Source organism: Blennius ocellaris (assembly GCF_963422515.1).
Source record: "Blennius ocellaris genome assembly, chromosome: 24".
Taxonomy (NCBI): domain Eukaryota; kingdom Metazoa; phylum Chordata; class Actinopteri; order Blenniiformes; family Blenniidae; genus Blennius; species Blennius ocellaris.
In genome coordinates, this window is record NC_137673.1 from 13,699,223 (window position 1) to 13,723,157 (window position 23,935).

The window sequence follows — 23,935 nt, forward strand, 5'->3', positions numbered from 1 at the left end:
CATAACTGTTACATAACATCTGTGACAAGTAATATTCAACCTGAAAGCCTTTATTCAGACAAGGCAGGTTAGTTAAATTTTTAAATTAATGATGATTCGTAAAATCCAGAGCTGCATTGGCCGGGAATTGAACCCGGGCCTCCCGCGTGGCAGGCGAGAATTCTACCACTGAACCACCAATGCTCTCGTCTTGACACATTCCCACCATCAGAGGTCATGTGATTCAACTGCAGAGCTCAGTGGACTCAGATTACAGTATTTTCCCTATAAAAAGATAGTTTCTTCCAGACACTGGTTCTTATGGCCGTGCCACCCTGAACACCCCAGATCTCCTTTGATCTCAGAAGCTAAGCAGTATCAGGCCTGGTTAGTACTTGGATGGGAGACCCCTGTGAAAACCATATGTTGTAAGCTTTTCCTTCCACCATCAGGGGGCGCTCTTCCTGCTCCAGATGCTGATCAAGGAGATCAGCATCTGTTACCATGGAGATGCTCCCTGCTCAGTCTTGTAGCTTCCTGGTCTACCTAGTTATTATTGAGATGAGCTAATAGATGTCATGCTAGTGATTCTAACTCTGTTCTAGAAACAAATGTGGCTTTGCTGAAGATCTGCGCTCTACCCAGTGTAGCTCTAGTTGGTAGTTTATTGATACTTTTTCACTATTAATATTATTTTCTGCTACTATTACTAATACTTTATTGAAATATCTTCATATAGCACACATTAGCTCACATATATATTATCATGTTGAACAATATGAAACAAAAAAATAAACAGTCCTTACTATGGCCGCCACACAAAACACTTCTGGGGTTCAGTGAAAGTCAATAGATGAGGAGGGTCATACACACAGCCTCTTTTGAAATTTAACACAAAGAATCATGATTGATGACCAATGGGCTCGTCCGGGAATTGAACCCGGGACCTCTCGCACCCGAAGCGAGAATCATACTCCTAGACCAACGAGCCTACATGTGAAGAAGCTAAAGGACTCCAGTGATTGTTATAAAGCTGCAGGTTTGGGGGATTTCTACACTTCAAGTCAGGACCAGCTTGGAGTTTGTATGCTCCAAAGGTGGCCGCTTTTCTACTACCCTTCCGTCGGGGTACCAGGACCATGGAACAGGTCTGAGTTTGAGGAGCTGATTGGTCAGTGGTTTACTACACGCCCTCAATATTTTAATATGTCGGCTGGATGAAGCCTCTGCTGTCAGTGTGGTCAGCTTTGCACTGTTTTTTTTTTCCTTTCTTTTCTTTAGTGCTCAACTTTAGTGTTTATGGTGAAAGAGCGGACTTGAGGCAGGGGGAGACTGGGGCTCGGGACTTTGCATCGTGTTGGAGCTTTATGTTTTGCAGCATAGCGCTCTCCGTGGCGTGGATGCGCGTCCAGGACACGGGAGCCTTGAGCTTTCGGCTCCAGTGCTGATCGCGCTCCGGCAGCTCCGCTTCCCAGAGGCAGTCAGCATTCTGTTAAACCGCGGTCAGTGGCGCTATATCGCGGTGACGGACCGCGGAAGCGATGAAGAGGAGCTCGGAGTTCGGAGCCTCCGTGTTCCGGCGCCGAGCTGCCGGACCGCGATCAGCGCCAAAGTGGAGTGGCTGCTCCTGCATTTGAGCAGAAAGCTCAAGACTCCCATGTCTGTGCCTCAGCCAACCGGGGCGAACGCTCCGGCGACTTGCCCTGCACCCGAGTGCGCTCGAGTGTGGGGCAAGTCGCTAGAGCGTTCGCTCTCTCAGAACAATCAGTTGTGGATGAAGTTCATCTGCAAACACTTCTGGACCAAAACCCTTGAGTTATGACCTCCTGCTGTGATTGAAACTCCAGTATTTAAAGCTTGTAGCTCACAGGTGTGTTTAGTTACATAATCAGAGAGCAGCAGAGTCCATCAATGTCTCATTACCTCCTGTGGATTCAATTCAGATGAGACAGGCTCCTCATGGAGATCAAAGGAGATAAAAGGAGAGTGTCTGATGAGGAATGACTATGTTTCAACTTTTTCAAATCTTATTTGTGCAATTTTTTTTACAATGTTAACGGATGGAGACATTTTCAACTTTTAACTACCTATAACTTATTCAAATCTTAACCGATTTCAACCATTCAACTTTTAAACTGTTCACCTTTTTCAACTTTTTTGTAAACTTCTTCAATTTTTTTTTTTTTTATCTTTTCAGCTTTTTAAAATATTTAACCTTTTTCAAATTCAATTTAACATGGAAGTGGATGGAGAAGAAAATGTGAACTTCAACTTTGAACCCCGACAGCTTGGTCAAACTGTTGGAAGCTGTTGGATTACAAAAAAAAAAAACGTGTTTAACTCGTCACCACGGCCACATTTCTTCGTCTTTCTCAACATATTATACATCAAACTGTAGCAACAGGTCTTGTGCTTCTCACCAGGGGATACTTTTGTCTCAGAGAGACACGGTTCTTCCTCCAGGGGACTTAATTGACAGGGAGCGCAGGATTTTCTCCCACCCGCACCAATGTATTTTGACGAGTCATTTTCTCCCCAAATCCCAAAAGTTGGGACATTTGTTTCAAGTCCTCACGGGGAGACGGAACGTCGTGAGGACATGAGAAGCTCACTACACGTCCTTCAACTTCTTCTGACGCCGACGGTGAAGACATTTTTCAACCAAGTGTCACGGTTTTCCAACTACAAGCAGTTGTTGGGGAGCTGCGTATCAGCTTTGTAGCCCTGTTCTCATCCAGCCTGTCACAGAGTGACAGCAGAGGAGCTCCGTCTCCACGGCAACAGACTCACCTGCACTAATCAGGCTGCCAGCAGGCTAAGCCACGCCCACTTTTCAACTGTTCTTTAACTGTCAGCTTTTAAACTGTTTGAAACTTTCAACGTTTTTCTAACTTGAAACTTTTCTAAAGTGTTTTCAACTGTTTCAACTTTTTTCAAATTTATTTCAAACCTTGACCTTTAAACGTTTTGAAAATGTTTAACTTTTTGAAACTTTTTCAACTTTTTTCATTTTTTTTTTAACTTTCTGTTTTAAACTTTGTTTTATTCCTTGACCTTTAAATTTTTTTCAAAACTTGCATGTTCTTTAAATCTTTTTTAACTGTTTCAACTTCATCTCTTCATGCTTCATCAGTCTTCATCTCCTCTTCCCCCTTTTTAAACTGCCAGTCTTTAAACTCTTTCTTAAACTCTCACTCCAGACCAGAGACGGGCCGGCAGGACAAAGCATTACAGTTTACCTGCAGCATTCACACTATCATGCATTTGCCGCGGGAAATGCAGATTCTCTAGTCTCTGGATTGAGTTGCTGCTTGTAGTCAAATGTGTTCACATGACCCTGTTGACCTCCAGCAGAGTTTCCAGCAGTGGACACTCCTGGCCCTAGAAAAGGAAAAGAAAAAGTTAGGAGGGACTTTTTGGACGTACATTGAGCCTTTGAATAAAGGTTTGAAAGCACTGAAAAATATCCAACATCATAGCATGTAGAGGAAAGTCTCTCCTCTGTGATGGCCGGGAATCAAACCCGGGTCAACTGCTTGGAAGGCAGCTATGCTCTCCACTATACCACCATCACTACTTTGAGGAGCTTCACCTGTCAAAGATCATAAAGAATATAGAGTGATGGTGAAGAAGACCTGAAGAAGTTTGTAGAATGGGACAGAATGTTTGATGTTTGATTCTATGAATACATATGAATGATATTGGATGAGGCCCTGGTGATGGAGTTGTCAGTGATATTTATGATGCTGAGGTCATGGTTGTATTAAACTGTGAACCCAGTGGCCTAATGGGCAAGGCACTGGCCTCCCATCTGGAGTCTGGAACTGAAGTGGACTGATCTAGTCTTGATTCAACCATGTTGTCACTAACATCTCACCACACTCCCTCAAAGAACCATTCATTGAGTCGTCACAACGTGATTGGACTTTCAATCTGAGTGTAGTTCTAGTTCTACGTTTAAATAAATGATGGTAGACATCAAGCAACAACAGCAGCAGCACATCACATTGATGAGGAGGTGAGGTGACACAGTGAAGCTTCCAGGGAGCTGATGGGGTCAAAGATCCTCTAGATCAGGTGTGGGGAACCCTGGTCCTCAAGGGCCACAGTCCTGGAGGTTCAAACACAGCTGAGTTGTCATGGTGACGAGCCAATCATTGTTGTCAGCTGTGTTGATGTGAGGAGACATTGAAACCATGCAGGACCACGGCCCTCAAGGCTACTCTAGATCCACACTGGTGACTTCTCAACTGTGAGGTTCACATCTCAAGTCCACCATTCTGTCCTCAAGGACACCACTGTCTCAATAGAGAGCTCTGCCCAATGTGGGACTTGAACCCACAACCCTGAGCTTAAGAGTCTCATGCTCTACCAACTGATCCAGATAAAAAAATAAGAAAGCAGCCTGTATTAATATCTTTTATTGTATATGGCTGTTCATGAAAATAAATATATTATAAATATTACAAATTAAGCTTTATATACTGTATATAGTATATAGTTTTTGATATATAAAACATTGAATCTGTTCAAGGTTTTGATAGTAGTGAACTCACTCCTCTCTAATTCCAGGTTTTGGGATTCATATTACTGCTGCAAAACCATGAGAAAGAGAATTTTGCAGAATATGACCCATTTGATCTCAGAATTCTACCACCCTATTGGTCTCATGCATAGTTTCTGTAGTGTAGTGGTTATCACGTTTGCTTCACACGCAAAAGGTCCCCTGTTCGAAACTGGGCAGAAACACAAAGGAAGCTTTTTTTAAACTCCAAAACTCAGTTCAACTCTGGAAAATATGGGTTTAGTCCCATTTGTACAACTTTCAAGGAGTCATTCAGCACATTAATTGCTCCTTCCTAATCGTCATCCTTTACAAACACTGACTGCAGTCTGAACATCAGATTTGAATGTCATCATTCATATCAGACTTCTGAAAGGAGATCATTTTTCCTCATCAGTTTCAATTGGCTCTCATGTCACAGGTCTTCTCCTGCCAAGATGTCCTCAAATCAATGTGTCTTCTCCTTGAGAGGTGAGGAATGAGCTCACTCTGAGAGCAGTGTCTCGTCTTTTGCCATGCGTCTTCCGTCCAGATGTTTGATCCTCATGTTGATACGGAGATGTGTGGAGTCCACAGTGTTTCACATCAATCACCTTGATTAGCCTGGTTGTAGGACTGGACCAGTTTGAGCCTGGAGGTTTTAGTGGGGTGAAATTCACAGGGTGTGACAAGTGTCCAACATATCAGGACCATAAATGATGGGAGTGAATCATGACTTGTTGGTTTGAGCAAGACATTCCATTCAATGGCTTCAACTGGGATTTGAACCCGTGTCTCCTGAGAGACTGGGTCTTGCTTCACCTTAATTTTCCATATAAATACTTTTGTACCTGGAAACAGTCCATTTCCCATCTTGAAGTTCTACTTTTCAGCTTGGAGGATGTTCATTCACTTGTTTACTTTTGGAGGAAAAAAGCAGATCACAAACATCAAAGACACAAAACTAAAGTCATTTAAAATGGAAACTTCCTGGCTTTAAGAATCACTAAAAGAAATCAAGAAACAAATGGTGGTAGTAAAAATGTGATAATAAAAGTGAGTCAGATCTAAATAGAAGAGAGAATGAAGGTCAAAGGTTAAATATGATCATCAGGAGGCCAGGCAGTGATCAGAACTGAGTTTTTAGAAAAACCACTGATTTGATGTTGAGATCAGGGGGCATGTTGTCGGCAGCTGCTGAAAGTAACTAAAAAGTGACTGGTAATCTTTTGATTGGCCCTACTCCTGTTCAGCAGCTTGGGCAGACAATATGATGTGATTGAGAGACTTGTGATGTCACAACACTTTTTACTCTTGTAACAGGAAGAGACCAAGAGTCTCCTCCTGTTGCTGCTTTTTTAATGTTGGCATGGCTGCTGGACACGACCGGGGGGGACGCTCAAAGAGACCCCCCAACACACACACACACACACACACACACACACACACACACACACACACACACACACACACACACTCACACTCACACTCACACTCACACACACACACACACACACACACACACACACACACACACACACACACACACACACACACAGGTCAGGAATTATATAATCCACCGTTTCAAAAAGTAGAACCAACCTCTCAATAATAGTGGTACTATGTCCAAGTATCCAGTGTGTTTTTGTACTTTTTGACAGTGTTGGTTTGATAGAAAAGCTTTCGGTAACACTTTATAATAACTATCCGTTGTAAGTAGTTAATAAACCATTAATAGCCATTTGTTAATGAGTTATACATTGCTTGTTGAATATTTGCTAACAGTTTATTAAGGATTTATAACTGTGCCTTATAGATTGGCAATAGATAATTTACAAGCATTTAGTTAACAATTTATAAATTACATGTTAACTGTATGTTAATGATTAATAACTATACCTTATAAACTTGTAATAAATCATGAATAAGCCATTAGTAAACTACTTACTTATGACTTGTTAAGTATCAGTTAATACTTTATATACATTATTAGCACGTTATTCTAAAGTTGCAACTATTCCTCATTTACTAACTGTTAGTAAATGAGGAATAGTCGCAACTTTAGAATAACGTCCTAATAATGTATATAAAGTATTAACTGATACTTAACTAATATATTAACTCACACTTTACAGACCAGTTATTAATAGTTTGTTAACCATCTACTAATAATAATATACTTTGTGGAACAGCAAAATATCACATTATTGTACCTCAGCCTTGTTCCACCCACTGGCTTTTGTGTGTGCTGTATTTACCCCCCCCCCCCCCCAAAAAAAAAAAACCCAACAAACACCACAAGTGAAATTGTAATCAATAACACAGATGTGTTTAATGTTTCGAAACACAAACAACATACAACTATATAGCACTTTTTGTGCTAAGCAGAATAAACTCTGCTGCATGTTTTACATGTTTCCTTCTTCCAACACACCTGATTCTGAAAAACAGAAAATACATAAAGTCAACTCATACATTCTTATCAATAGCATTTAACATTTATTAAATGTTAATTTGTAGATGGACTGTGCTTATAGAGCACATTTCTCATCATTGACCACCCAAAGTGCTTTTACATGATACAATTTAGTATTTTGAACAGCAATGTCCTAAACTTTTATTTTATATTTGAGATAACCACCTCATGTGCAGTTAAAACAACAAGTCTGCATTTTTTTCACAGGTATTGTTCAATGTTTCACAATAAAATCTGATTGGAACATTGTATTCTCTGTTTAAAAAATCGTGATCTGCAGGTCAGGCTTTGAAAAAAAAATGGTGATTTGTGCACCGCGACTACTTTGACCAGGTGGTTGGAGGAGGAGGATTTCTCCTGGGTCAGGTCACTGGTTTGTGGCAGTGTGTCTCTTCTTAAGAAGATGTGCTTCTTAATATTTAAAGCAAAACCAGCAGGCTCAGGAACAGCTTCTTCCTTGAAGCTGTGAGACTTGTGAACTCCAGCCATGTTCCGTAGACTCCCTCATCTTCCTGCACTACAACACTTTACACTTTACATTCACCACCACTTCCTCACTTTATCCCTTGTATATATTTTTACGCTCCAGTATATATTTTTACGCTCCTGTTATATATTTTTTTTTATTACTTTGGCTTACCGGGACCTGAGTCCAAATTTCGTGTCATTTATGATATGACAATAAAGAATCCTTGAATCCTTGAATCCTTGAATCCTTAAAAAAGCTGCTGGAGCTAGAGTTGCCTCAGTATCTGAAATGAGAGGACAGAACATTAAAAAAGTGATTATAAACCAGGTGAAGGTAAAATAAAATAATGAGCAGCTGGCAAATATATGGGTGGATAGGTGCATAATGTGTGCACGCTCACACACACACACACACACACACACACACCTCAGAAAATAACAGTTATACTAGTTGTTGGTCTACAACAGGTCTTACAACTCATAAATCTTCTCTTTTCTGGTAAACATGCACACACACGCACGCAAATTAGTCAGTGGGCAACTTGCCAAACTTGTTGGATGATGCAGTAGAACTATCAACCTGTGTTATCCTAATCATACAGTTCTAATGAAAAAATAACACACAATGTTGCTTACCGTTGTTGTTCATGCACACATGGTCCACAGGTGTAGTTTTCCTTTCACTTCTACCTGCTGTTGACTTTTTTTCTCTTTCTCCCTTAAGTACCTGGATTCATTTCGGCATTTTGCACATCACCACTTCCGCTGGGAACACTGGTTTATGACTTTTTAAACCACCGGGTGTTCATTTTCTGAAATCAATGATAATGTGAGCTTCGATAATGATTAGAATCTGATCATCCAAAAACGAACTTGCTGGTGAGAGAAGGGGGCGTGTCCATCTAGGTTGTCGCTGGTCAATGTTGAGTGGTAATGTGAGGTGATTGACAGGTTGATAAACCAACCAATATGATGGACGAGGCCGGATCGCTCCTCCTCCAACACCTAAATCCAATTGTGATTGGTTGGTTTCCCCCCGTCGCCCCCTGGTACAATTCAAGCATGTAATCTGGCGGGAGCCAGTTAGAGAAACTCTGGATGATTGTTAATGTGTGTGAAAAGAACAGAGATCAAATAAAAACAAATAGGTAGGCCCTAAACTTCATATATGGTCAAATAATGCCTGGTTTAGCCACTGAGCGAAGAGAGCTTGTTGAAAGCAGAAGTAAATCTAAAAGAAGACACAGAGAAATGATCAAATGACTGCAGGAGAAAAAGCTTCTAAGACGGATGCAATGCCAAAAATGCAAACACAAGATGAAGTTAAAGGAATCCATTTGTGTGGACGACTATGCATGGTAAGTTTATTTTTGTTGCATGAAATGGCGTGATTGTTTTGGTCCACAATTAAAATGAAAATGACGTTAGAATGTTAGAAAATCAGTGCTCTAGCCACTACCTTGGCCTCCCTGTGTCATTCTTATTTTGATTTGTATGTATCTTCAGGGTTTGTAAACACCACAACCACAGAGGGAGGAAAATGAAAAGGTCAATTAGACATAAATCTATATTCAGCAAGTCAAAGGTCTCCCTCTTCAACTGGATGCGCTTTGTGTTCAGGTACGCTATAAACCAAACCAAACCAAACCAAAACCATCAAAATAACTGTGGTATACTAATTATTTTCCTTATTCTATCAGATTTGCACAAGGCCTGCGTCGACGTCAAGTGGATATGATCAATGATGACATTCCTGCGAGCTCAGCAACCCTGTCCAAGACGGCCCAGAAGCTACCAGATGTGTGTCCTACTGCGATGGACAGACGTCAACAAGCAAGAGGCCAGCGCATTGGGGGACGACAGCAGTGTGTGACCATTGATGAGAGCCACTTCAGGCACAAAAGAAAGGCAAGCAATTTGATTGAAATAGCACTGCAAATTAGCATTGAATGACTATGATTATTCATTTTGTCTAAAGCACAATAACGGCTATGTTTTTTGTTTTCAACAGTACGGACGGGGACGAATGGCTGGTGGCTGGAAGAGGAAGAAGTGGGTGTTGGGGATGCTCGGTGTGGACAAGAGAGGGAGAAGACATGCAAAGCCTGTTCTTCGCAGAGTTGAGAGAAGAGGAAGGAGAGATCTGGTGCCACTGATAGCTCACCATGTTAAAGTGGGATCTACAATAAGAAGTGATGAGTGGCGGGCTTATAGAAAAGCTCTACCTCAGCTTGGCTACACCCATTTCACTGTCAATCACAGTGTGTCCTATGTCGACGTACCCAGCATATAGAGAGGGCCTGGAGAACGGTCAAGGACAATGTGTGGAGACTCAGGGGGAGTCGTACAGAGGAGTCACTGCTAGACCATCTCAAAGTTATTGAATGGCATGAGTGGCTTGTCCGTAAGCATCGCAAAGGGCCTTTAGGACGGAGAATCCATGACATTGCTGCAATGTTTGGAGATTAAGTGTCCTATATTATATAACCTATAAGGGCTATATTGTATTTTGTTCTATATTGTTCTATTTTCTATATTGTTTATTGTTTTTGTTCAAAACATTAAACACAACTGTTTTATTGAGTTATTGTGTTTTTTATTTGGGGGGGGTAAATACAGCACACACAAAAGCCAGTGGGTGGAACAAGGCTGAGGTACAATAATGTGATATTTTGCTGTTCCACAAAGTATATTATTATTAGTAGATGGTTAACAAACTATTAATAACTGGTCTGTAAAGTGTGAGTTAATATATTAGTTAAGTATCAGTTAATACTTTATATACATTATTAGGACGTTATTCTAAAGTTGCGACTATTCCTCATTTACTAACAGTTAGTAAATGAGGAATAGTTACAACTTTAGAATAAAGTATATATATATATATATATATATATATATATATATATATATATATATATATATGTATATATATATATATATACATATATATATATATATATATATATATATATATATATATATATATATATATATATATATATTTGGGACATGATTAAGTTTCAGAGTTATTCAGACACCGGGACAAACAATCTTTAACGACAGCTGCACCGGGAGGGAAGCCTCGCTAGCAGCAGTTAGCAACAAGTTGCTAGTGCCTTTTCATTTGATTACGGTAACAAGTCTTACCTTCTCTGTTGATATCCACGGAAAAATAGTTGCAGGTAAGAAGGAGCGGCAAGGATCTTCAAAGACAGAGCCGACACCGTGATTGGTTCTGATGATGTCACTCCCCGCACCTCCATGATTGGTCGTTGAAGACGCTGTCTCCTGATTGGTTGAACGAAAGATGATCCGGGACTGCAATTTGCTCGCGGGGACATTTGATTGGAAGTTGAAAGATAGAGCAGGCATCGTGATTGGTTTTGATAAGATGATGCTGCAAATGTAATTGGCCTCGACTTTGTTCTACCGTATGTCGCGTAGCGGAACCTTTCGTAATGTCTGGACTATCAGCTGCTACTTTTTTCACACTCTTTAAACTCAGCGGCTTAAACAATGATGCTAATTTATGGATTTTTAAAGGTAAACGAGCTTCATGTCAAAGATACATGGATGATGCGTTCAGGTGCATCACGTAACTCTGAACTCTGTTGCTGCGCTCCAGGCTGACCAATCCTCTCCTCACAATCACAACCAGCAAATACTTTATGACCTGAGATGAAACCCTCAGTGTTTGTGTATTTTTGCAGTAATTCACTTGCCCTCCCTCCCTCCCTCTCTTTCCCTCCAGTCCAGTCCGTCACCCACCATGGAAGCAGTGTTTAAAACTTGTTTATTTTTAAAAAAGAAGAAGAAAAAACCTGCAATCCCACAGTGAAATTCATGCCCTGTTACAACGTGGACACATGTACTGATAGACAAGTGTTTGTACTGTATATGTACAAATATATATATTCTTTTTAAATCTGGTGGGTGCAGCTCATGTTCATTTATTAAAAACAGTGTACACTGTACTGTCTGTGGTCCATATTGACGTGATCATCGACAACATCAACATCTTTCACAATTACACACTTAAATCACGCAGTACGTTATATTACTGTATATTACTGTACAGGCAGAACATTTCCTAAAAACTCAAATCAATTAGTTTTCAGCAAACTGCACCATGATCCTGTCCTGTCAATTCCTCCATGACCCAGGTTCCTCCATGTCAAGACCAAGACACAATGAGACGTGACTGGAACACCAACGGTCTCTGTCCATGCTCTGTCCACTCTCTGTGCTGTGGACACGTCCTCAGGTGATGGAGGTGAAGGTGGAGAACAGCTTGATGGAGTGTTGACCAGCTCCTGCTCCACTTTACACAAGCTGGAAAAGTCCCACACACACCAGGTCCCTCTTTGAAGGTTCCAGAGTCTCATTGTCCTCTGAAGGACACTTGTTAAGGTCCAACATGAAGGAACGGGATTCAAACCTCAACAAAGAATTTAGACTAACAACAAAACATCTCTACAGCTTCCAATGAACCAACACATGAAGAGGAGGAGGAGGAGGAGGAGGAGGGGGAGGAGGAAGACAAGAGGAGGAGGAGGAAGAGTAGGAGGAGGAGGAAGAGGAGGAAGGGGAGGAGGAGGAGGAGGAGCAGGAGGAGGAAGAGGAGGAAGGGGAGGAGGAGGAGGAGGAAGAGGAGGAGGAGGAGGAGGAGGAGGAGGAGAAGCAGGAGGAGCAGGAAGAACCCTGGTTCGATGCTGGACTCTCTCAGCTCTTCACACTGCACCACCGACACTCAGCAGATCTTCTGGTGGTTCCTCTGTCGCTCACTGCTGGATGAAGCTCTGCTGTCCTCAGTGGACCTTCAGGACACACAGCGTCCTCTCTGCTCTCAGTACCTGCAGAGAGAAGAGAGGTCAGAGGACATGAGGACAGAGGTCAGAGGACATGAGGACAGTCTCTGAGGAGCAGCCAGGACTTCAGTCCTGTCCACAGCAGCAGCTCAGAGCTCATGAAGGACCACCACTGTCAGACCAACACAACCAGCCTGTGGCTCCTCTGATTGGCTGACTGTGTCCTCTGCTGTCCAATCCTGAAGCTGCTCAGCGTTGTCCTCTCACAGCCTCACTGAGACGTCCAACACTGGATCTTTGTTCTCACACTAACTGTGTTTAGTAGAAACCTGCTGGAAGCAGCAGGGACTCACTCCAACATCTACTGACCAGAGAGTCTGTAGGCTGCAGTCTGGACTCTTCTGAAGACCAACCAGCTGCTGCACATCTGGATCCTGAAGGTTATTGTAACGCAGGTAGAGCGTCTTCAGCTGGGAGGGGTTGGACTTCAGAGCTGAGGCCAGAGAAGAACAGCTGATCTTTGACAACCTGCAGTTCCACAACCTGAATAAAGAGAGAAAGCATGAGAATGAATGAGGAGAACCAATCAGATGTGTTGATGGAGAAATGAGCAGCTCCTCATTACTGAGTCCTGATCAATGAGCTGTTCTGTTGTTGTGGATCTTCATCATCACCCTCATCATCCTCATGTCAGCACAACCTTCACACTCCTCCTCATGTCCACACACATCAGTAAGAAGCTGCTGAGCTCAGTCCATCTCTCACTGCAGGACCAGAGTCTCACATCACTAACATTCCTCCTTCTACAACAGTAACAGACAGTCAACTGACCTCAGAGTCTCCAGACTACAGAGTGGACTCTCCAGAAAACCACACAGCTGCTCAACTCCTGAATCCTGCAGCTGGTTCCCACTCAGGTCCAGATGTTTCAGATGTTTCAGGAGGGAGGGGTTGGACTTCAGAGCTGAGGCCACAGAAGAACAGCTGATCTTTGACAAACTGCAGTTCTTCAACCTGAATGAAGAGAGAAAGAAGTGAGATTAGAGGACAAAGTGTGATGTTGAAGTCATTGAGAGTGAAGAAGTTTTTCATTATTTAGGTGTTTGTTGGGTTGTTTAGTTTGATATAAATTCATTCTAAAATACTTGTTTAACTCCACAGTTCATTTACAAAAAGCCTTTAATTTATAGTGTGTGATTTACTGTCATTAAACATTTGTTTGCTTTTTAAAGCTCCTTTAAGTAACTGTGTGAATATTTCTCATGGTCTTCTAATAAGAAGGGTCATTTGAGTGTCGCCCCCTACTGGTAAACCTTGGTGGTAACTAGCTGCTCACCAACCCGACCCCCCCAGCCTTTAAGTCACAGCTCCTCTAATTCAATTCAGACAATAATACTTTAGAGAGCTGGGCTGCTACATGAGCTGAAATGAGCAGCTGATCATATTCAGAAGAGACTGATCACACTGATCCTTGTTGTTCATTTCTTCTTCTGAAGAAGGTTGGAGCCCCGAGGAAGTGAAAGAAGAAGGAGCTTATTATTGTCACTGATGTGATCTTTGTTCTTCTGGAGAGATGAATTGATGTGACAGCAAACAGAAGCAGTGTCCAGTGGGAGGACAAGTCAACAGCCAAGCTTACTGGACATCAAGACAACAAGTCCAGTTTGTGTAAAGGAGGACAAAACGCTGCAGCAATTTAAAGTGTATTTAAAAGATGTTAATAGGACTAAATTACAGTTCAGGGTGAAAACAATGAATTAAATAAGTCCAATGTGATTAAAACTAGACACTCCTATAGATATATTTGATCTTCCTGTGTCTCACATAGAGTCTAAAAGGTTCAAACAGAGTTGGACTTTCCAGGCAGCAGCAATAGTGTGTTACTCTAAAAGGCCAGCAGGGGGCGCATAGTGATTGAAGGCAGTGGAGCCCCCAGGCGGAGTCCTGTACGTAGTGCACCTACAGTTTATTTGAAGGTGTGAACATTTATTTTGAAGGGGTGTTTGCTTTTGTCTCTTCCTGGTGAGCCGTCAGCAGAATGTGTTGCTGGGCTGTTTTCCTCTGTGTTTCTGTACACACCCCCGGGGCTCGCCAACCACCATCTTCTCTGTGCACAGAACGGAAAATCACCCCCCGGCGCTCACAACGCAGACGCTGGGGGGAGGGGGGGTCTGTGTGGACTATGGTATTGAATCCTGGCGGCGCCACTGATTGGAGGAGCCTCAAAGCTGCACAGAGGCAGCTGCATATTAAATCCTGCAGCCGAGACAAACGCCAGCTCAACCTGTCTGCCTCTTTGTTTCCTGCTACAGGATTTAATGTCACCCTCCATGACACACACTGGGTCAGGGGGGCAACAATGGCAGAGTGAGTGAGAGTTTGGAGCTCCAGCTGGGAGATCAGTGACTCTTCATCCAGGAGAGATCAGCCTGCTTTGAAAGCTGAAGGTGAACATGGAGCCTGTCAGAGCTGGACAGTGAATTGTCCAGTGCAGCACCTTGTTCTTCTACCAAGCTTTGAAATGTGGAGCTCCACACGGCTCTGCCACAGTCACAGGACTAAAGTCTCAGTTTCTCATGGAGATCCTCAGTGTGGATCATCTCATATCAGCCTGATGTCTGACCTTTAGTGGAACACAACTTTCACTGCACACAAACTCAAACATGGAGTCTTACTCTAGAGTCTCCAGACGACAGAGTGGACTCTCCAGAAAACCAGACTTTATTTGTCCCCGACGGGGATAATTAAAAGGTCAAATAGTGCAAATATATAAATCTATAAATAGATAAATAGTGCAACAACAGACTACAACTCCATCACCGGTAAATAAATATCAGTAATAGTAAAAATGAGATAATAAAAGTGAGTCAGATATAAATAGAACAGAGAATGAAGGTCAAAGATTAAATATGTATCAGCAGGAGGCCAGGCAGTGATCAGAACTGAGTTTTTAACTGAGTCTTTTTTAACTTGAGACGTGGGGGAAAGTAACTAAAAAGTGACTTGTAATCTAACTGAGTTACTATTACAATCACTTAAAGGTAATCAGTAAAGTAACTAAATTACTTTTTAAAGGAGTGGTGTCGTGTCAGAGTCTGAGGCAGAACTCTGTGACATGGAGCGTCACAAACACAGTGAGTGGAGGAAGTAAAGCTGCTGCTCTACACCTGAACTTACCCTGGAAACTTGACTTGTTGTTTTACTTCCTGATTAATAGAGGAGAAACTATCTAGAGGCTGCAGTGTTCTACTGACATGTTCTACTGATGTTCTAGAGATGTGAGCAGGAGAACAGAGAGTGGTGGATATTAATGATCAATGATGTCAGAACCTGAGATCTTCCAGTTTACAGTGAGGACTCTCCAGGCCAGCACACAGCCGCTTCACTCCTGAATCCTGCAGGTTGTTGAAACTCAGGTCCAGATGTGTCAGACTGGAGGACTGAGAGCTGAGGACTGAGGACAGAGCTCCACAGCTTCTCTCTGACAGACCACAGCTGCTCAACCTGAAGAAGAACCAACAATGAAAACCAGGTCAATGTTTGTCATGGACTCAGTTCTACATCTTTGTTCCTGAACCACGTACACAGCTTTGTTGGAGGCTTTGACCACTGGCAGCAGCTCCAGAAGAGCCTCCTCTGAAGCACAGTATTTCTTCAGGTCAAACTCCTTCAGATCTTCTTCTGATGACAGTAAGATGAAGACCAGAGCTGACCACTGAGCAGGAGACAGTTCATCAGTGGAGAGACGTCCTGATCTCAGGGACTGTTGGATCTCCTCCACCAGAGAACCATCGTTCAGTTCATTCAGACAGTGGAACAGATTGATGCTTCTCTCTGTAGACACACTCTCACTCAGCTTCTCCTTGATGTACTGGACTGTTTCCTGATTGGTCTGTGAGCTACTTCCTGTCTGTGTCAGCAGACCTCGGAGGAGACTCTGATTGGTCTGCAGTGAAAGACCCAGGAGGAAGCGGAGGAACAAGTCCAGGTGTCCATTAGGACTCTTCAAGGCCTCGTCCACTGCTCTCTGATGGAGATGCTGGAGATTAACTTTCTTCTTAAACACTTTTGACCACCGGGAGGTTTGTTGTTGTTCATCCAGGAGGTTGATTCCAGACTTGATGAAGGTCTGATGGACATGAAGAGCAGCCAGAAACTCCTGAAGGCTCAGATGGATGAAGCAGAAGACCTTGTCCTGGTACAGGCCTTGCTCCTCTCTAAAGACCTGTGTGAACATTCCTGAGTACACTGAGGCTGCTCTGAGATCGATGCCACACTCTGTCAGGTCGGGTTCATAGAAGATCAGGTTTCCTTTCTGCAGCTCCTCAAAAGCCAGTTTTCCCAGAGACTCCATCATCTCCCTGCTCTCTGGACTCCAGTGTGGATCTGTGGCAGCTCCTCCATCATACTTGACCTTCTTGACTTTGGCCTGGACCACCAGGTGGTGGATGTACATCTGAGTCATGGTCTTGGGCAGCTCTCCTCCCTCTCTGCTCTTCAACACCTCCTCCAGAACTGTAGCAGTGATCCAGCAGAAGACTGGGATGTGGCACATGATGTGGAGGCTTCGTGAGGTCTTGATGTGGGAGATGATCCTGCTGGCCTGCTGCTCCTCTCTGAACCTCCTCCTGAAGTACTCCTCCTTCTGTGGCTCAGTGAACCCTCGGACCTCCGTCACCATGCCGACACAGTCAGGAGGGATGTGATTGGCTGCTGCAGGTCGTGTGGTGATCCAGAGGCGAGCAGAGGGAAGCAGTTTCCCCCTGATGAGGTTTGTCAGCAGCACATCCACTGAGGTGGACTCTGTCACATCAGTCAGGATCTCAGTGTGCTGGAAGTCCAGAGGGAGGCGACACTCATCCAGACCGTCAAAGATGAAGACCACCTGGAGGTCTTCAAAGCTGCAGAGTCCTGCTTCTTTGGTTTGAGTGAAGAAGTGATGAACAAGTCCCACCAAGCTGAACTTCCTGTCCTTCAGCACATTCAGCTCTCTGAAGGTGAATGGGAATGTGAAGTGGACGTCCTGGTTGCTTTGGTCTTCAGCCCAGTCCACAGTGAACTTGTGTGTCAGGACTGTTTTCCCAATGCCAGCCACTCCCTTTGTCAGCACTGTTCTGATTGGTGGAGATCTTCCAGGTGAGGCTTTAAAGAGGTCTCCTGGTCTGATGCTGGTTTCTGCTCTGTCTGCTCTCCTGGATGCTGCTTCAATCTGTCTGACCTCATGTTCCTCATTGACCTCTGCAGTCCCTCCCTCTGTGATGTGGAGCTCTGTGTAGATCTGCTTCAGGAGGGTGGACTCTCCTGCTTTAGAGACCCCCTCAAACACAACCTGGAACCTCTTCTTCAGGGCACATTTCACCTTCTGTTGGCAGACTCCAGCAGCAGTTCCTGAAAAGAAGAAACCATGAATGAGTTGAGTGTGTTTGACATTGAATGTGAAGATGACAGTGTGTTAGTGGAGATGTTTCTCCTCCATCAGCTCCATCAGCTCCTCAGTGGAGACCAAACAGCCTCTGGTCTGATGCTCATGTTTGCATCACATGAACAGCAGAGTTCAGGAACTCTCTTTGTGTCTCCTCGTCTCTGCTTTTGGACTCTGCTGCTTGTTTTGGACTTCCTGCCTGTTTCACACTTTCTGTGTCTGACCTGGAAATGACCTCTGTTCTCTGGACGGACTCTGTTTCTGACTGCTTTCTGCTCCAGCTGAGAACATTTCAGGTTTCATCTCCATCCTGTGAAATGAGATCAAATCCTCTTACTGCTCCACAGACGCTGAGCCAGCTCCTCCTGCTTCATCCTCCTCAGGAAGTCCAGTGTGATCCTCAGAAATGACTCTCTGCTGCTCCTCTGCTCTTCATCCTCATCCTCCCTCTCACTCCCTGAGCATGCTGGGTAATCTGGACTCAGGAGCTTCTGCATCTTCTTCAGCTCCTTCTTCATGAAAGTCACCATGTTGTCCTCCAGCAGCTGGAACAGAGAAACATGTGGAGTTGACTTTGAGCTGAAACTGAAGCCAGATTGAGATGTGAGTGTAAATCCAGTGCAGAGAGCAGGATGGACAACATGTGAAGCCAAATCACACTTCATGTGGGATCCAGCAGAAACAGCTTCAAGCATCAGTGAAGACTGGAAGCTGGATGAAGGTTGGACTGTTTCACTTTGGACCTGAATGGATCTAATAAGCTGAGTGTCTGTTTCATGTTTCAGCTGGAAGTCACAACAGCTTCTTCTGTCTCATGATGTGACAGTAAAGTGTTGAATGGACACTTGTTCTCACCATAAATATGGAGTCCAGATGTGTTTGCTGCTGAGGGGCGGAGCCACCACGGAGAACCTGGGAGCTCTGCTGGCTCACGCTGCAGAAACATGTTGACATGTTAGTTAAAGCTGCTGTGTGGTGTGATGATGAATCCTGACACAAACACTGATTCTCAGCCCTCATCAGCACTTCCTGCTGCACATTTAAAGTTCCTCTACCTGAAAACATCTTTAAACTCTACTTCTCATAAAACATCCCTTCTGCAGAGAGAATCAACCAAAAACACCAAAACAAGACCATCAACACTCATTTGCACTCTTTTCCAACCTCCAGTTTCCCAAATCGATCACACCAACGTTGATGTTTACAAACAAACCAGCATTTGTGTCCATGAAACTGAGTTTATGTTTCCTAACTGATGTCATCTTGGGAAATCTGCCTCATGGGTTTCTGGGATATCAAAGATGATGTCGCAGAAGCTCCAGCAAAATGATCAACATTGGACTGATTCAGCCCAAAATAAAAGGACAGACTTTCTCAGAGAAAGAAGATTCAAGCCAGGAGAAAATTCTTAAATGTTGTGAAACTGATGGTTAATCAGCAAGCGGTCGACAAACTGGTAAGTTCCTTGAAGTGTCTATGCTGGAATGATGTGTTTGTGTGAGTGTCATGATGAATTATATCCAGAAATGTATGAACAACATATGTGAGACGAACATCAACAACTGAAACTGGATATTTTTCCATGTGGATTCTGGTCGAGGAACTTTAAAGTTGAAGTTCATTCAGTTGAAATCTTTGACATCCACCCATCCCCCTCTCCTTTGGTGTTCCTCAGGGCTCTGTACTTGGTCCTACCTTCTTCATTGTCCATCTCCTCCACTTGTCCATATTTCTCATAAATACATCCTGAAGTTTCTTTGCTATGCAGACGACACTCAGCTCTACGTCTCCACCAAACCAACTCCACCCTCCACCCTCCTCCATCAGTGACGATCTACAGGACATCAAATCCTGGAGTGTAAGATCACACTTTGCTGCTGAGTTTGCACTTTGTACTCTTGTACTAAAATACTGGAAGTGAATGTTGGAGTGAGCACAACTTCTCTCACTCTGGTTTTGAGGAGATGAAAGGAAACAAAGAGTTTCTTACTTTGTGTCTGAAGGTCCAGGTTCACCACTGAAGAGTGGTGGAAGATCATTGGACCGGTCACTCTTCATAGACAACCTGCTGGATACTGAAGACCCTGCTGTGTGTCTGAGCTTCTGTCCTCTATACACACACATGTTGAAACGAGTCGTTTCAACTTAATTTGATTCAATTCATGTAAAACTAAAATCATCTCAAGGTACTTTTGCAGAGAAAAACTCAACTGTTCCACCAGAGCAAGTAAAAGTAACAGTAGAAAGAAAAACTATTTTAACAGAAACAAAACTGTAGATTTAAACTCAATACATGGAAACTTTCTGTAATAAATGAAAGGAAACAAAGAGTTTCTTACTTTGTGTCTGAAGGTCCAGGTTCACCTCTGAAGTCTGGTTGAAGATCTTTGGACCGGTCACTCTTCATAGACAACCTGCTGGATACTGAAGACCCTGCTGTGTGTCTGAGCTTCTGACCTACACACACACACACACACACACACACACACACACACACACACACACACACACACACACACACACACACACACACAGTGAAGAGGAGTCAAGTGGATTCTCTTTATTACTTCAAACACGTCAACAGTTCACATGTCAAACATTTCAACCAGCGATGATCCGTCACTTTCTAATTTCTTCCCAACCCGTCACCTCACACTGCCCCCATCCGTCACAAAACACCGTCCCCTTACTCTCTTCTAATGTGAGGAGGACAAGCAGCCACATCAAGCCAGGAGTTTCATCTAGAATAAAGAAGAGGAATCTTCCTGAAAGGCCCAGTCAGTCACCAGATCTCAATCCAACAGAGCCTGAATTTCACCTGTTCCACATGAAACGTGGGTTAGAAAGGCCCACAAAGCAACATCCAGTGAAAGGAGCTGCAGTGAAGCCTGAAGAGCATTCAAATAGAGGAAACCCAGCGAGCGCCTGGTGACGTCATGACTTCACACTTTCACACCGTCATTGCCTGCAAAGGCTTTTCAACAAGTGTGAGAGATGAATGTTGGATTTTCTCTTATTTCATTGGTTCAGTGACTTTTGAGCCCCTGACATGAAGGGATTGTGTTTAAAAAGACTTTAGTTGCTCACATTGTTATGTGATGTTTGACTTGAAGCCACTGAATGAAAGCTGAAGCCTGAACTTCACCTCCATCTGGAGAGTTTACTTTCTATTTATTGTGCTCATATTCAGGACAAAATGAGAAGAAGTGTGTCTCTGGACTAATATTTGTGGAGCAAAGTGTAAGTTAGTGATGTGGGATGTTTGGACTTCAGGGTCATCTGGAGACTTCCAGTTCCTTTAAAGCCCTGTTGGGAAGGTGACACTGCTCTGACCTGGGATCAGGTGAAGAGGAGTTCTAAACTCTGCCCTGAAAGACAACACATGATGTTCTAGTGTTGGTTCTGTCCACTGCTTGTCCTTGTGTCTTTCATGATCACATTGGGACTGATCATGGTGACGGTGGAATGTCTCTGCACCTCGTCTTCTTTACTGCAGCTGTTTTTCTGCTGCCTGTTGGAATCACTTCAGCTCACTTTGGATCATTGAAACCACTAAGCCTTGAGACGAGTCAATACAGCAGAGCCACTTTGAACACTCTTCATATTTCTATGGAGTTTACATTGAGTGTGGATTCTTCTGTTTGCTCTTTGAGTGGCTGCAGGAGTGTGTGACGTCTCTTACCTGTCCACACACTCTGGTGTGTCTTCTTCATCCACGTCACTCATGTTGAGTCAGAGAGAAACACACCAACCTGGTCCACACACACACACACACACACACACACACACACACACACACACACACACACACACACACACACACACACACACACACACACACACACACACACACACACACACACACACACACACACACACACACACAGTAGAGTGAGATCAGAGAGCGACAGCCGAGACAAAACAGAAAAAGGAAAACAAGAAGAAGAATAAATAATAAACAAACAGAGGAAATAACGTGAGAGAAGAAAATATAGAAATGTGGAAAATAGAACAAGTAATATGATTAATGTCAGTTGGAGGTTTCAGAGAAAAATGAAGCGTCTGGATGATAAATAATGAGACGATCGACTCGTGTGTGTGTGTGTGTGTGTGTGTGTGTGTGTGTGTGTGTGTGTGTGTGTGTGTGTGTGTGTGTGTGTGCGTGTGTGTGTGTGTGTGTGTGTGTGTGTGTGTTGGATTGAATGCTTTAGACTGACACCAACCTGAGCCAATCAGAGTGAAGGAGGGCTGAAGACCCGCCCACTGTGGAATGTTGAAAGTTTTTCCATAGAGAAGAAAAGAGGTGAAGAAAGGAGTTAATGGAGGTTGAAATGTTTGTCCAACAGGTGAAGAAGAAGAAAGCAGCTGTCAGTGGTTTGTGATGGTGTGAATGAAAGAGGAAAAGAGAAGTGAGAAAGTCTTTCTCTCCGTTGTGGAAGCTTCTAAAGAGCTGCCAGAGTCTCACCTGAACTCTCTTCACTTCTTCTTACAGACACTTTTCCATGTGTGAGGAAAGTTGTGGAGAGAAGAAGCTGCTCTTCGTCCCTCTCAGTCCGTCTCTCATGTCTGACAAGCACAAAGTGACGGTTTGTCCTCTGACTCACCCAGAGCAGGACATTCCTGAGAAAACCTGTTTGAAACCTGTTTCATGACGTCAATGTGAACTGTAAAGTGAAGTGGAGCTTTAATATCCAGTTTATTTGGAGGAAGAGTTTTCTCTCATTACAGGGCTGTTCAACATGTGGCTCTTCAGCTCCTCTGTAGCGGCTCCCTGAAGCTTCACTGAATCACACTGAAACCAACATTGTGTCGCGGTCGCACTGGGAAGAAGGGCTCACATTAGAAGGGGGCGGGGCCAGGTGACGTAGGCAGAGTGAGGAGGTGTGGTGAAGTAAGAGGGGGCGGAGCTTCACCTGTTGGAATGTTTGGCCTGACAGCTTCAGTCTGTGTGGAGAAATAAAGACTGTCCACTCCACTCGCCGTCTGTCTGCTTCCACCACTTCCTCACTATTTGATGTTCATTCTATTCACACACATGTGAACGTTTGGTTTCATTCCAGACATTGTGGCTGAAACGTGCAGCTCTGTTGGCTTCTGGAAGAGGAAACACTCCAGAACAGACGGGAGTTCTAGACCAGGAATATCTACCAGAAATGATTGTAAAAGCATGAATGGCTGAACTTTGGACATTTCTTTGTTCTCTTCTTTATTTCCTGCTGCCTGGTGTCCTGATCCTGCTCTCACTCACCCCTCCCTTCCTGAGAGTGTTCACTCCTCCCCTCCTGTGTTCCCCTTAGCTCCGCCCCTGTGTTCTCCTGCTTCCTCCTGCTGGTCACAGCTGTTTGTAATTGTCATTAGTGTCAGTATTTAGTTCTCCTCACTGGGAGCTCTGGTTGCCAGTTCATCTGTGTTCTCACACCAGTCGTACCAGCAGTTTTCCTTGTGTCTCCTTTGTGTTCTGACCTCCTGCTGCCCGACTTCTCCTCCTGGGTTTCCTTCTCCATTGCCTCTCTACCTATCTCTATCACTGCTCTCTCCCTCTGTTTACGTCCATCCTCCTCCTCCTCTTCCTCCTCCTGCTGCTGCTGCTTCAACAAAAACTGATCTATAGTACAATACCCTTGTTTGTGCTACATACATTTTTTTCTTTTCTTTTTAATAATACATTAACCACAGTGATCTAAATATTTTCCAACTGCCATGAGATTAAACCAGCCTGAGCAACAACAGAGCAAAAACCAAAATAATCACAACAATTATAACAAAAGCAAAAAAAAAAGACATAAAACAAAAAATAAATAAATTAAAAAAAAAACAAACAAACAAACACAACAACAACAAAAGCAAACAACTTGATTTTGATAATTAACAGAACAATCTCGTCAATGAGGAGTGGAAGTGTGTGTGTGTGTGTGTGTGTGTGTGTGTGTGTGTGTGTGTGTGTGTGTGTGGTTTGTCCTCTGGATGTGAATGGAACTGTTGTGGGGGGGCCGCAGCACCACCCCGGGGGCCGAGGCCACCAGGGCCGGACGTCGCCACCCCGGCACCCAGCGACCCACCGGATCCAGGGAGGCCCCGACAAACCCCCCCGGAGAGCCACGCCCCAACCCGGAAGGCACCAGACAGAGCGCGCAGAGAGGACCCCCCCCCCCCCAGGCCAGAGGGGCCCACAAGAGAAGGATAAAGGGCGCAGAGCCCCGGGCCCCGACCCGAGCCGCCAAGCCGGGACCGGCCAG

The 23,935-nt window shown here is 43.8% G+C and overlaps 2 protein-coding genes across 9 annotated transcripts in view; one reads left to right on the plus strand and one right to left on the minus strand.

The window, feature by feature from the left end:
- Positions 1–19,874, minus strand: part of LOC308147480 (protein NLRC3-like) — a 39,492-nt gene extending 19,618 nt beyond the window's left edge. Inside the window, exons 1-8 of one of the 3 annotated variants that reach the window (XM_080519642.1) lie at positions 19,690–19,850; positions 18,555–18,633; positions 18,037–18,244; positions 15,862–17,665; positions 15,608–15,781; positions 13,109–13,291; positions 12,647–12,820; positions 11,246–12,322 (exon numbers count right to left, since the gene is read on the minus strand). In XM_080519642.1, coding sequence (XP_080375768.1) covers positions 12,316–12,322; positions 12,647–12,820; positions 13,109–13,291; positions 15,608–15,781; positions 15,862–17,665; positions 18,037–18,244; positions 18,555–18,633; positions 19,690–19,823 — 2,763 coding nt within the window. In that variant the 5' untranslated portion in view covers positions 19,824–19,850 and the 3' untranslated portion in view covers positions 11,246–12,315. Of the gene's footprint in view, positions 1–11,245; positions 12,323–12,646; positions 12,821–13,108; positions 13,292–15,607; positions 15,782–15,861; positions 17,666–18,036; positions 18,245–18,554; positions 18,634–19,689 lie in introns of those variants that run through there. The other 2 variants (XM_080519644.1, XM_080519637.1) reach the window with 2 other exon arrangements.
- LOC308147478 (protein NLRC3-like) overlaps positions 1–23,935 on the plus strand; it is a 241,740-nt gene that overhangs the window by 82,918 nt on the left and 134,887 nt on the right. The gene's annotated exons all lie outside the window — the stretch shown is intronic.